Source organism: Mauremys mutica, chromosome 24 (genome assembly GCF_020497125.1).
Source record: "Mauremys mutica isolate MM-2020 ecotype Southern chromosome 24, ASM2049712v1, whole genome shotgun sequence".
In the NCBI taxonomy this organism is placed as follows: Eukaryota; Metazoa; Chordata; order Testudines; family Geoemydidae; genus Mauremys; species Mauremys mutica.
Window position 1 is genome coordinate 291,414 of NC_059095.1, and position 14,875 is coordinate 306,288.

Below are 14,875 nucleotides of genomic sequence, written 5' to 3' on the forward strand. Positions count from 1 at the left end.
CTGGCCTCGGTGACATCAGTCGGGGGCGCCTAGACAAAAATGGGAATGACTCCCCAGGTCATTCTCTTCTTTAAGTTTTGTCTAATGGAGAGTCAATCCTGCCTAGAATATCAAGCAAGCCTACTAAAGAACCAGAGAGGCAAACGGCCACTCCAGGTCAGAGCTCCAGACATCCTGTTGAAATGATGAGCTGCATGCCATTCTAGGGGGTGCCCCTACAACAACCCCACCTGTTGCTTCCCTCCTCCCTCACCCCTCCCGGGCTACCGTTGCAGTTATCCCCCCATTTGTGTAATGAAGTAATAATGAATGCATGAATTTGAAACAACACTGACTTTATTGCCTCTGCAAGCAGAGATCAAAGGGGAGAGGGGAGGACGGTTGGCTTACAGCAAAGTAGAGTGTACCACCATTCTGCACTTGATCAGCCGATAGCTGAAAATGGGAATCTGTGATAAGCACTAGGATAGAAGCACAGGCAGGACTGAATCTCCATTTGTATGTGGGCCTTTGGTTGACATTGGTAAAATACAAAATGTCCCAGGATATGTATGTTGGGGGACAGTTCTAAACAGCAGCTTAATTTTTTTATTTGCAGCTAAATGTAGAGGTCTAAGTATCTGATTGTGAGCCCTGGTAGCAAGGGGTAGGCTGGGGTAGGTGCGACCGCGCGGTGCTGCCAACTGGGAGAGCAGCCTGAGGCAGAAGCCTCCAGATGGCATGATATTCCAGGCAGGACTGAATCTCCATTACACAAAACTTAAAGAAGAGAATGACCTGGAGTCATTCCCATTTTTGTCCAGGTGCCCCTGACCTACTTCACCAAGGCTGGCCAGGCGCACCCATGTCTGCCCAGGCGCCCCCGACCAATCTCTCCGAGGCCAGCCAGGAGCACCCACAGGACGACGATGACAGATACCAGTCATACTGCACCGTCTGCCATCTGCAAGGCAAGAGGATGCTGCTGTGTAGGGCTGCAGCACCCCATCTGCCAGCAGCATCCTGTAGACATACGGTGACAGTGAAAAAAGGCGAGAAACTATTTTTTTCCCTTTGCTTTCATGGGGGGGGGGGTGTCGCTTACAACATATACCCTGAACCACCCGCGACAATGTTTTTGACCCTTCAGGCATTGGGAGCTCAACCCAGAATTCAAATGGTTTTCAGAGAGAGTGCGGGAACTGTGGGATAGCTACAGTCATCAGTCGCCCCTCCCTCCATGAGCATCCATTTGATTCTTTGGCTTTCTGGTACGCTTGTCGCAGCTCCTTAAGTTTCACGCAACACTGTGTTGAGTCCCTGTTGTGCCCTCTGTCCATCATGGCCTTGGAGATTTTTTCAAATGTTTTGGCATTTTGTCTTTTGGAATGAAGTTCTGATAGAACAGATTCATCTCCCCATACAGAGATCAGATTCAGTATCTCCCGTACGGTCCATGCTGGAGCTCTTTTTTGATTCTGAGACTGCAAGGTCACCTGTGCTGATCAGCGCTCCACGCTGGGCAAACAGGAAATAAAATTCAAAAGTTCAAGGGGCTTTTCCTGTCTACATGGCCAGTGCATCCGAGTTCAGATTGTTGTCCAGAGTGGTCACAATGGTGCACTGTGGGATAGCCCCCGGAGGCCAATAGCGTTGAATTGTGGCCACACTAACCCTAATTCGAAATGGCAATGTCAATTTCAGCGCTACTCCCCTTGTCAGGGAGGAGTACAGAAATCGATTTTAAGAGCCCTTTATGTTGACAAAAATGGCTTCGTTGTGTGGACGGGTGCAGGGTTAATTCGATTTAATGCTGCTAAATTCGACATAAACTTGTAGTGTAGACCATTTCTTATTCTCTATCCCTTTTTGAATGATTCCTAACATTCTGTTGGCTTTTTTGACTGCCGCTGCATACTGCATGGACATCTTCAGAGAACTATCCATGATGACTCCAAGATCTCTTTCCTGATTAGTTGTAGCTAAATTAGCCCCCATCATATTGTATGTATAGTTGGGGTTATTTTTTCCAATGTGCGTTTTCCCCCAGCACCTTGTCTCAGCCACTCACCCTTCAGACTATCCAAAATGCTTCTGCTACAATATTCATTCTCCTGATCACAGATTAGATCACTCACCACTTTCAGTCTCTTCAATGGCTTCCTCTTGTCTTAGGGCTTGTCTACACAAACATTTAGCTTTCAGCAAGCTGGGGTGTGAAGCTACTCCCACTAGCTTGCCATGAATTAACTGTCCATGGGGACCCTGATGACCTGTTAGTGCACATCTTCCAACAGTGGCTAGTGCCTGATACCTCAGAGAGAATGAACAGAACAGGGCTATTATAGTGATCCATACTCTGTCATCCAGTCCCACCTTCTGGCAGTCAGAGGTTTAGAGACACCCAGAACATGGGGTTTTGTCCCTTACCATGTTGGCTAACAGCCATTGATGGACCTAGCTTCCATGCACTGATCTAATTCTTTTTTTTAACCCAGTTATACTTTTGGCTTTCACAACACCCCCGGCAATGAGTTCCACGGGTTGATTGCGTGTTATGTGAAGAAGTACTTCCTTATGTTTGTATTAAACCTGCTGCCTATTAATTTCCTTGGGTGCCCCCTGGTTCTTGTATTATGTGAAGGGGTGAATAATACTTCCTTATTCACTTTCTCCACACCATTCATTATTTTAAACACTTCTCTCCTATCCTCCTTTCAGTCATCTCTTTTCCAAGCTGAACATTCCCATGTGAGGAGAGATTAAAAAGCTGGAAGCTTCTCCATACCCCTAATCATTTTTGTTTCTCTTCTCTGTACTTTTTCCATTTCTAATATATATTTTTGAGAAGGGGTGACCAGAATTGCACCCAGTTTTCAAGGTGTGGGCATATCATGGATTTATTAAGTGGCATTATGATATTTTCTGCCTTATTATCTATCCCCTGTGTAATGGTTCCTAACATTCTGTTAGCTCTTTAGTCTGTTGTTGGACATTGAGTGGATGTTTTCAGGGAACTATCCACAATGAGTCCAAGATCTCTTTCTTGAGTGGTAACAGCTAATTTAGAACCTATCATTTGGAATGTATAGTTGGGATTACGTTTTCCAATGTGCATTTCTTTGCATTTATCAAAGTTGAATTTCCTCTGCCATTTTCTTGCCCAGTCACCCAGTTTAGTGAGAGCCCTTTGTCATTCTCTGCAGTCATCTTTGGGCATAACTATCTTGAGTAATTTTGTATCATCTGCAAACTTTCCATTTCACTGTTTACCCCCTTTTTCTAGATCATTTATGGATATGTTGAACAGCACCGGTCCCAGTACAGATCCCTTCCCTCCCTTTGTTTCCTTTCTATCTTTTAACCAGTTAGTGATCATGAGAGGGCCTTCCCTCTGATTCCAGGATTGCTTACTTTGCTTAAGAGCCTGCAGTGAGGGACCTTGTCAAAGGCTTTCTGAAAATCCAAGCACACTACTATATCCACTGGATCACCCTTATCCATATGCTTGTTCACAGTGTAACGCTGACAGATCAGCTCAAATCAAAATCAGAGGCCAATTCACTTGTGTGTGGATATCAAAAAAAATGTTAATGTTATTGTCTTCACATACCTGTTGCCTGTAGTTTACAATCACATTACATTAAGCATACCTTGTATTTAATTAACCCTAGATCAAAAAGTGTATGTTAGTGAGAATTTACTTGATGTGAAAACTGCATGAAAACTAATGAAAGATTGTTTGGATTGTTGTAACTAAATGCACTGTTCATATCTTTGTAATTGCCAATCCTGTTTGATGGGCAATCCACCTTGGAACTCTAAATGAAGAAGCATGCTAACTTCAAAGCATGGATCATTATGTTCAACAATGTGAAATCCACAGACTCAGTCTGCATTTAGTCAACAAAGAAAAAGCCTATGCTATGATGGAGACACTTACCAGATTGCTTTCTGGGGAAAACCGCTATAAGAATGGATTCAGGGAATAATCAGGTATCTCTGAATTGCTTTGGATTAAAATAGGGTGGAATACTGAACAAGTGGACAGAGATCCCTAGAATTACACTTGGTATGCCTGAGGAATTTTTGAAAATCTAGCAGATTACTACAACTCTGTTAACATTTTGGACTTACAAACTTGGACTCACCTGTTAATTACTTTACCTCCTTAACCTCTCAATAACTCTCATCCTTTTTTCTTATCTAATAAACCTTTAGTCAGGTCCAGAGTACCAATTTGATCTGAGGTAAGTGACCAATTCTTTTGGATTAGGAGTAACCTAATGTGAGGTGATTTTTAGTTTTAATAACCTTTCATCACAAAGTCCAATTTGTCTGGGTGGCCAGACTGGCAGGAAAGCCTAAGAGGACTGTCTGTGACTCCATGGTAAGGCTAATATAGTGATCAGGAGTTCGCATTTGTTACTGGCTTCGTGAAATCTAATAATAGAATATACCACCAGTTTGAGGTGTTTGCCCTGTTTCCTGACAGTCTGACCTGAGTTCGGCACTCGCAGTGGTGAGCCACTTAAGACAGCATGACAGACGCCCTCTGAGAATTTTAATAGATTGATGAGGCATGACTCTTCCCCAACATATTCCATTCATCTACCTATCTGAGAATACTGTTTTTTACTATAATTACAAACAATTTGCTTGGTACTGAAGTTAGGCGTACCAGCCTGTAATTGCCAGGACTGCCTCTGAAGACTTTTTTAAAAACAGACAGTACATTAACTCTGGTCCTGAAGCTGATTTAAGCAATAGGTTACATACCACAGTTAGTAGTTCTGCAATTTCATGTATGAGTTCCTTTAGAACTCTTTAGTGAATACTATCTGGGCCTGGCAACTTATTCCTGTTTAATTTATCAATTTAATTTAATCAAAGCCACCTCTACTGACACCTCAATCTGGGACCGTTCCTCAGATTGGTTGCCTAAAAAGAATGGTTGAGGTGTGGCAATCTCCCTTACATCCTCTGCAGTGAAGACTGATGCAAAGAACTCAATTAGCATCTCTCATTCCCTTCAACTCCCCCTCCCTTTTTGCTCCACCCTACCCTTTCTCCTAATCCCTCCCTTTGAACCATCTTCCTCTCTCCTCTTAACTTTTTGTACCTTCCTCCATGCTGCTCCCCCATGTTGGAACTCCAACCCCACACACATCTTTCGTGCACTAAAAAAGTAACTTCTCTTTACTGTATCCCTCCTCAAAACATATTTCTCTCCTGAAACACTGGTAGGATAATCTTACATAAACATTGCCACTACCTATACCACTGCCCAATGACGGTAGCTCCTGTGGAGAGGGACCATGCTTTTCACATACTGTAAGGTGCTCAACAAATATTCATGACAGTTAGAAAAGCTATTCAAGTTAATAAAGCCCTTTTCTGCACCTGTGTGTATTTGTATGGTATAGGCGATTAAGAGCAAAATTAGCAGGCAAACAAGTGTTATTTACCATATTGATAAACCGTTTTTCCCCCCCAATAAAAGATGCAATATGCATGATTACCTCCAGAATTAATACACACTCACCATCTGTGTTTCTTCCTGGCATTTCTGCCTCACATCATTTAGCATATCTTTCAGTTTGGCTTTCTGCTGGTCCATTTCATCTAGACGGTCTTGAGCATCTTGTTTCTGAGCTTCCAGCTCTTGCAAGTTACTTGTTTCTCTGTCTAAATCATTTTGCAGTTCCTGAAAAAAGTTCCACAACATTATTGACTACACTTAACCAATGTCTTGTGGCAAGCGGTTAAGCTTAAAGAGACATACTGAAGTAGGCAAACCCCAAATTCAACCTGCCTGTGTTGCCTATAGAATTTCCCCCATTCGAAGGTTTCAGTGCTTTTTGTAAACAGATTAAAACAAAACAAAAAAACCTGCCAGCACTTCAGCGCTCATGAGTAATCTACTATAACAAATCAATGTCCATGTGATGAGAGAAGAGTCTCAGAAGACAAGGATTTCAGCTATTCCAAGCCTATTATAAATTATTTTTAGAAAATGCATTTCAGAATTTAGATGGATACCTTCACAAAGCTGTTTAAACAGTATTAATGAAGCATTAACAAAGAGAAACATTTTCTATTATATTCTATACTATTTGCATTTTACACTAACCAGCATAAAAAAAATTTTTTCTACAGAGCACAGAAAAATTAAATCATTGTTACAAGTTATTCCCCCAGTGCCAGAATAAACATAACCAGATGAATTAATAAAGGAAGTAGTGTGGAAAACAAAACAAAAAACTGTTCAAAACATGGATGGTGCTTCCTGTAGAATTTTAAAGAAATGTCATTAATAATAGTCCAGAGTTTTTACCTGAACTTCATTGGTTTTCTGTCTAATTGATTCCTCCTTTTCTCTAATGTCCTGCTCTAGTGAATACTTCTCTCTGTACGGAAAACATTCACATGACTGATACAATTAAAATAAGACAATATTTTACAAAAAAAATAAATTACATGTTCTTTTGTAAACAATGCACAGATGAAAAAAGCAATCCTACATTTGTGTCATACTTTCAAGAAGTAATTAAGAAATACGATTTTTCATATTTAAAGACTGATTTGCCCCACAATCAGTCTTCTCACTTCATGCACAAGGCTCCAAGTAACCTTCTAGGCACTGCTCCTGCTCTCAGTAATCAGTGGGAGTTATTATTAACTTCAAAGACAGCCAGATAAGGCTCCTGAACTGTAGCATTCAAGAGACAATATAGGACCAATGGAAGTAATGATCACTAGTAACCAAAGGGAAGTAATACTGAAACTGTTCTACTAACCAGGGATTCAACTGTTCCATTTAAATGAAAAGGAAGGTTTTAATTTGTGCAAAATTTACTTTACTTACCTCAGAGTGACATTTCAGAATGAACTACTTTGGCTATAAATAAAAAAATACAGTGAACAATTGGGTTCAATTATATAAAAGGTGATGGGATCCTATTTTTGATCGTACCATATACACACACACACTTTTTTTAAAAAACAAGAATCTATGGAACCAATAAATGCACTGCTCCCTAATGAACTAGACTAAGAAAGGTTTCCTCTTTTTTGGAGGGTACAGTGGTTAGATACTCTAATGCAATTTGTTAAGAGCCATCATTAGTGAGGAAAATCCTCCATTTCCCAGGCTCAGAATACTCAACTTTAACAGTACACTATATTTACCTCTGCAGATGTGCAATCTCTTGACTAATATCATCAATTTCTTTCACCCCTGTAAATTCTCCTGATCCAACAGAACTTGAACTATCCTGTAAGAAATCAAAATATTCCATTATAAAGCAAGCCAAATGAAGAACAGGAACGCATTCTGGGCAAAGATTGAAGATACAGGATCCACCCTTCACTTTACACTTGGCCAATGTACATGGCAGGGGGCATTGCTGGCACATGATGGCATATATCACATTGGTAGATGTGCAGGTGAACGAGCCCCTGATGGTGTGGCTGATGTGGTTAGGTCCTATGATGGTGTCCCTTGAATAGATATGTGGACAGGGTAGGCACCGGGCTTTGTTGCAGGGTTTGGTTCCTAGATTGGTGTTTTTCTCGTGTGGTGTTTAGTTGCTGGTGAGTATTTGCTTCAGGTTGGGGGGGCTGTCTGTAAGTGAGGACTGGCCTGTTCCCCAAGATCTGTGAGAGTGAGGGATCGTGCTTCAGGCAGGGCTGCCCAGAGGATTTAGGGGGCCTGGGGCAAAGCAATTTCGGGGGCCCCTTCCATAAAAAAAAGTTGCAATACTATAGAATACTGTGTTCTCGTGGGGGCCCCTGTGGGGCCCGGGGAAAATTGTCCCACTTGCCCCCCCCCTCTGGGCGGCCCTGGCTTCAGGATAGGTTGTAGATCCTTGATGATGTGCTACAGATGCCACTAGCCGTCACCTAGAGCCCCCAACTAAAACCTCTCCAGCGCATCATCAGGGATCTAGTCCTCACTTACAGACTGTTGTTTTTGCTGATACAGACTAACACAGCTGCCACTCTGAAACCTGTAGAAGCTATAGTGACAGGCATTCATCACCAAACACAGAGTAGACTGGAAGTTAAGGGGCCAGATTCAAAGGTTCTCTCTTACTTCTTAAGCAAGGAAATGCTCATTAAATGATCACTGAGGAAGGACTTCAAGATTTGGCCTTAAGTGTAATTAAAATCAGCATTTCTAGTCCCCTGAAAAGTGACAGTATTTGAGAGAGAACTGTAAACCGAATCCTCTCAGCTTTCATTGTCTTGACAATCAGGACATCTACAGTATTTAACTATATTTTTAAACAATACACTGCAAAAGGCTTCTTACTATTGTGATGAGAAAAACAGGCTTTTTTTCTTTTTAAGCACAAAATATGTGGTATTTTTTAGCAGAAACTAGCAACTCAGAATGAAGGAATAGGGGACCTGAGTTCCCAACTTACATGATTTAACATCTTAAGACCCTACTTTGGGAAGATGAGGGATCCTCTGGCATGTATGTTTAGTTGGGGTCAGGTAAGCATAAGGAAAACCTAGATACTAATTCTTAGAGTTACTAGACAACAGTTCCCTGTTCTCTAACACTACTCATATTTTATAAGTACAAACATGCACGGAGACTTGTACTGTTCACTGTGAATCACCAGAAACAGAATATGCCTTCCAACTTTCTTGCAAATATATTGTTAAAAATATGAGCCGCCATGTTAGTCTCTTAGGGTATGTCTACACAGCGCGACAGCACTTTAATGTGGCTGTGTAGTTGTGGCTCCAGTGCTGGGAGAGAGCTCTCCCAGCGCTGTAATAAAACCACCTCTGCGAGGGGAATAGCTCCCAGCACTGGAGTATTATCTACACTGCCACTTCATTGCACTGAAACTTGCATCGCTCAGGGGTGTGTTTTTTCACACCCTTGAGCGAAGAACATTTCAGCACTGTAAGTGGCAGTGTAGACAAGGCCGACAAATATAGCCCACTAATCAACATGAACAAAAAGTTCATAAACTACACTCACATAAGGTGCCATTTTTTTCATGCTACATTTAACTATAAACATAGCAAATCAAAAATATGAAGCAATGAATTAAAGAATGAGTGGGAAGTTTAAGGATCTTTCACCAGGGTATATTTATTGGCAGCAATTTAATGTAAGTTACGGACCTAGTAATTTAATATGCCAACATTGAGCTATTTGTCAAAACAAGTGCTTGTAAAATTAATGGATCTCAGATTGTTGAAGGAGCTCATACCACCGGCTAAACAGCCAGAAGTGGCAGGGTCACATTGTAATGACATCACCACACTGTTAGGTGTCATAAGACACTAGTGCTAAGAGATGGGGAAAGACACAGAAATAAAGAATTCAAAGTTACAACTGGACTATACAAGCAAATTTGCATTCTTTGGGGTGTTCCAATTACTCACACGACGCATTTCTGTTAGCGCAGAGATCTCAGTTCCTACAGGGGTCAAGTAACCTGACAGAGTCTACAGAGAAAGAATATAGGAGAAATAGAAGAGCTTCAGAGAATGGCAACAAAAATGGTCACAGGCCTGGAAAGATTTCCATTTGGGGAGAGAATGAAAAGATTATTTCATTTACAGACAAAATTATAAGTTATATGACACGTGCATTGTATGCATTAGACGAGGGCAATGTCAGTGTCAAGGAGGCCCATAGATGAAGGGTGAAATACAGTTGAAACAGATAAAAGGAAATTCTCCCCCTACAATCCCAGAAACACACAATGCTTTGACCACCTGTAGAATTCACTGCTACAAGCTATTGAGGTAAAAAGCATAGTAGGATTTAGAAAAGAATTAGACATTTATGTGACTAATGTAGAGTATTATTAATACAGCTAATTACACTAATATTTAAAAGGTATAAGGGTTACCCTCATGCTTCAGGGAATAAACCATTAATTGCCAGGAATTAGGAAGTCATTTCCCCCATTACGAGGATTTTATACTTTCAAGGGAAGCATTTAGTACTGCCAGAGTCAGAGACAGGACACCAGACTAACTCAATAATTGATCTGATCTGCTTTGGCAATTCCTATGTTATTTTCATTGTCTTGCCAGGTCCATCTATTTCATATCGCTTCTAATGTCAACTTCTCAATTTCCCTTATTTTCTTTAGTGATCTTATAATTTCTTAAGACAAGACTTAACATTTTTCTGGTTTCTTCATCCCAGCTGTTTCTATGAGTTTTCTGTTAATCTTGTAGGACTTCTTCCTTTGTGGCATCTGTGCAAAATTCTTAATCTCAGACTTCATTCAGAGCTATAATTCACTTTTAGATTATTAGCTCTACAGGACCTTCAAATTCAGTATTCACTCCTCCTTTCTAAATTTGCTGAGTTTTTCCCTTTCTCTCTCAATGCTCAGCATGCCCACTTCCTACATTTCAGGTCAACTCATTATAAAGTCTATTTCATTCAAACCAGTTAAAAAAAGGGAAAGGTTTTATAATAAATAAATATTTAAAGAAGAAATCTTAACTATGTTATGTAAAGCCTCTGCTCAAATGCGACTATAAGAGCTGTAACTTTTTCATTAAATTCTGCAACCTTTTTGCAGACTTTGTAACTTCAGTTATTGTTAGCATAGCCTTTTAAGTTTTGTAACCTTTGCAATCTCTGTAACCTTTTCAAATTACCACTTGCATGAACTTCCAAGCTGTGTAATATCCCATCTCACAATCAGAGAGAGTGAACAAGGGAGTGTGTGGGGAAGATAAGGGAGTGTGAACAAGGAAGTGTATGTGGGACTGGGCAGAGAGGAACTGCAAGGAGAAAGGAGCCAGGAGTGTCTAATATAATCTGCCCTGAGAAGGCAATCACAAAGTGCTGTAAAGAAAAGAAGAAACTGGTATGCATGAAAGGAACTGGTCTGGGAATGCTTCTCGGTGACGGACACAGAAGGAAAACTCAGTGTACGTGACAGGAGTCGCCCAGTTGCAGAAAAAGGAAGCAGCCATGCACACAAGCACCTGCTGCTTCTTGACCTGCTCAGCAGCCTGGATTCGTGACCGCAGGCGGACACACCAGATCTACCATGCTTCGGCTTCTCGGCCTCCATGCTGTCTCCAGTAACTCTCCGCCTGTGTAAGTGTGTGGGTGCATGAGGATATGAGTGCAGTGAACGTGTGTGCGTGTATGAATAAGCTCCATCTCTTTTCTATCTGACCTAAGAGCGGCATTGTAATAAAACTAATACAAGTGTGACCCTGGGTTGGTTTTTAGGGGAACAGAGGTAACATTAGTGGTGGAGAATGCAGGGTTACTATTATGATGTAAGATGAGCATGCAGACAGAAAAATATATCCTATTTCAGAGCTCTTCTGTTTAGCTGTACTATAATGCAAAAAAGTGAGCTATCATCTGTTTATTTGATGACTAGTCATTCATTTATGATTTCCTAGAGATGTGTGTCAGTCATATCTTCCTGACACCTTGTCCTCCTATAGCGTCTGTGATGCTGACCTCTCCTCATACACCAATAAAGATCCAGAGAAGTAGGAGGAGAATCTCTTTTGGGGTCTTTCTCTCATTTCCCATTTTCTATAGGACTCCCAGAAGCAATGTTGACTCTACTTTTTTAAAAAAAAAAAAAACGGAACAAGCTACCACCTCCATGAAGCACTATTTTTGGCCTTGGGCAAGCTTATACTTTTTTTATTTTTAAAGTGAGTAGTGTGTGGGGGGGGGGGGGGAAGTGTGTGTGTGTGTGTGTGTGTGTGTGTGTGTGTAAAGGTGTGTTGGGGCAGTCAAGGGTGTGCATGGGGGGCTACTCCATGGTGGCCCATCCCCAGTAGCACACACTAGTAGTTCCTGTCCTTGGGATTCACTCTGAAGCAGCCTTAGAAGCCTGGCCAGGCATGTGGGATGGGCAGGCAGTGGTGTCAGACGGACGTCCTCCAGGTTGGGGGTTTCAGACGCACACACCCCCAGGCACTCGCATAAAAGGGCCTAGTCTGCAGCTCCGTCCTCTGCTGTCTTTTGACAGGAGCAATGACTACATTCCTGGAAACCAACTGCCAGGCAAAGTGGGTGTGTGCGCGCACTTTGACCACGTCAGACCACAGCTCCAGAACCTCCACTGACCTGGGCTGGCGCTGAAGAGCCTGGCTAGGCCCCTCACCTGAGTTCATCCGTAATGGGAGTCCTGGAGTGTGCCTCCAAGACCTGGAGGGCTTCCACTCCCCTTGCAGGGAAGAAGTGGGGCTGTATGCATCCAGTCACCAAGAGAGGGGGAAAGAGCAGAGTGGGCTCTTGAAGGGCCGCACCACATCCCTGCTGAAGCTGCACAGAGGAGACGTGAGCAGCATGACTGCACAGCTTTTATAGAGAAATTGCCATAAGGCTATGTCCTTAGCTCACTCTTTCTCACCTTTTATTCCCTACTTCTGGGTGACCTCATCCACTCACATGGATTTCATAGATAGCCATTTCAATTACATTACAATCCCTATTTTACAAACTAACTGTGGATTGAGGAGTTCATAACAGTGAAAAATTCATAAAATTTAACATCTGAAAATTATAGTAGATATGGTGCATAAGTACACTATGATACAGTGCATTGCCGTCTTTTTGTCTTTCTAACCATAGCAAAGCAATTTCCAGTGCACTGAAGGCACTGGGATGTGAAGGGCTGTCAACTTGTTCTTCATCAACATTCATTTACATTATGTGGGATTTTTTTTCCTCCCTCTCAGGAAAAATGGTTTGTATCACTGGTGCTGGTATGATAAGTATTTATAAAATTGAAGTTCTACTGTACCATCTTTTCACCACTCACTCCCCTTCCCCTCACTTGTTTATTTTTTCCACCTATTGGCTCTCATTGTACGCTAAGATTGTAAGCTCTTTTGGGAAGGGACTACACCTTTATATTGTGCATGTATAGTGCCTAGCAAAACTGGGCCAACGTCCCTGGCTGGCGCTTGAAGGTGCTACTGCAACACAAATAATAAATAAGTCTACCTCCACTTCAGACCCACCTTCCTCCAATCCCATCTCTCAGTCTCTATCTCATGACACCTGCCAGATGTCTCACCGTTAAACTTTATGTAGCCAAAATTGAATTTGTTTTCACTCCAAAGCACTTCCCCTAGTCCTCTGTTCTCTCTCACTGTTTGACACCACCACCATCATTCCTGTGGTCAGGCTTGCACCCTGGTAGACATCTTTAACTTCTCCTCTTTCTCTGAGTCTGCAAAATCTAGGCTGTCCCCAAATCATGCCACTTCTTCCTCCACAATGTCTACAAGATATACTCTTTCCTCTCTGTCCTGACAGAAAAACCTTTGCCCTTGTCTACTTGCTTGACTGTGTCTTTCATTTTGCTCCCGCTCCCACTCCCTCTCCCCTTCTTCCTTCTTGTTACCCAGTTTATCAGAGTCTTCAAAGTTTATCAAAGAAAGGCCAGAAATCCTAAAATGTTTTCTGAAGTAAAAATAAATATTAAATTACTTAAATAAGAACTTTGTCCAATTCATAACAGTTAATCATCTGTTTGTAGAAGATATAGTTGACACAGAAGTCAAACATTAACAATTTTAAAAGCACCTAAGTGATTTAGGGACCTACATCCTATTTCCAAAAGTGATTTGAGCACTTAGGAACTTAAATCTCAAGTTTCAATGACACTTAAGCACCTAAGTCACGTTTGAAAATGTTACTCATTATCTAATAGTACAAGGATCAATGGCAACAACAGTGAATGAAAAGTGTAAGCTTGGAAATAAGGTTAAGAGAGAAAGGGAGAGAGATACTTTACTAAGAGCAACTCCCATTCACTCATCTGAACTTGCTAAGTATGGCAGGGTTCTAGTCTAACCTATCATCATCATGCTGGAAAAGTTTTCCCTTACGTGAGAATGATTGATAAATAAGACAAAATATCACCACCACTTTTGTGATGAAAGATATATTTTTTTAATAAAAATTTTAAACTGGAATTTTTCCAGGCACAAGGTAGGATTCCCTCTGGTAATTGTGAAACTGGCCTCATATTTTTGAAAGCTACCAAGGTAACGGACAACTCATTTAATATGATTTTTTGCAATTTATAACCAATTCATGAAGCATTTTTTGAAATCTGAAAATCAGTTATAAACAGAAGATAGACAAACATTCTTGTAAGTTAAAGATTCAGCAATTCAATGGGTACAAAATATAAATAAAAAATGAACAGCTCTCAAAGCTAGTTACTTTCAAATCACATATTGGTCCAGTAGAGCAATATATTTATTAATAACCAATTACTTACTTGTATGGGAGTATTCCTCTCTGCAGGAGGGATCATATCTGGGGACAACACCTGTGGAGGATCAATCCCTTTACTGACCTTCTGTTGAATGAAATACATGGCTAGTGCAAACTGATCTTTGCTTAGCTTTCCCATCTGTCTTGTGTCTGCCAATGCCCTGTTAGAAATTGGTTATTCTTATCGTAAGTCAAAATGTGTTATAAACCAAACAACTATTATTATTACAATGAAATCTGAGATACAAATACATATAATTTTATTGTTGTTTTGGCCTCATCAGAGCCCATTTCCTCACTGGAAAAGTTCTACACGCTGAGCTATGAATGTTTTATTAGATGCACTTAGCTGAATGAAACATCATCTTTTCTTGGAAAAAATGCCTTTGACTTTTTAGCCAGTTGAGTGATAGGATGATAAAATGTTCCCATTCATGGAATAGTCTATATAATATGAGTACTGATTGCAAGTTATGCCACTATTAAAGAGACATGATAAGGAGGGGTATGTTTTCAAAGTTTCATAGATCTCTCCAATGCCTTCCAAGTAGAATCATAGTATCATAGAAATGTAGGACTGGAAGGGACCTTCATAGGTCATCTAGTCCAGGCAGGATTAAGTATTATTTA

At 41.0% G+C, this 14,875-nt stretch overlaps 1 protein-coding gene across 5 annotated transcripts in view; it reads right to left on the reverse strand.

Moving 5' to 3' along the window:
* The window catches only part of EPS15L1 (epidermal growth factor receptor pathway substrate 15 like 1), a 90,237-nt gene that overhangs the window by 53,495 nt on the left and 21,867 nt on the right, over nt 1-14,875 (reverse strand). For 4 of the 5 annotated variants that reach the window (XM_044998530.1, XM_044998533.1, XM_044998534.1 and 1 more), the window contains 5 exons: nt 14,250-14,406; nt 9,394-9,456; nt 7,171-7,256; nt 6,317-6,389; nt 5,525-5,686 (listed from right to left, as the gene is read on the reverse strand). In XM_044998530.1, coding sequence (XP_044854465.1) covers nt 5,525-5,686; nt 6,317-6,389; nt 7,171-7,256; nt 9,394-9,456; nt 14,250-14,406 — 541 coding nt within the window. The remainder of the gene's footprint in view (nt 1-5,524; nt 5,687-6,316; nt 6,390-7,170; nt 7,257-9,393; nt 9,457-14,249; nt 14,407-14,875) is intronic. The other variant, XM_044998531.1, reaches the window with a different exon arrangement.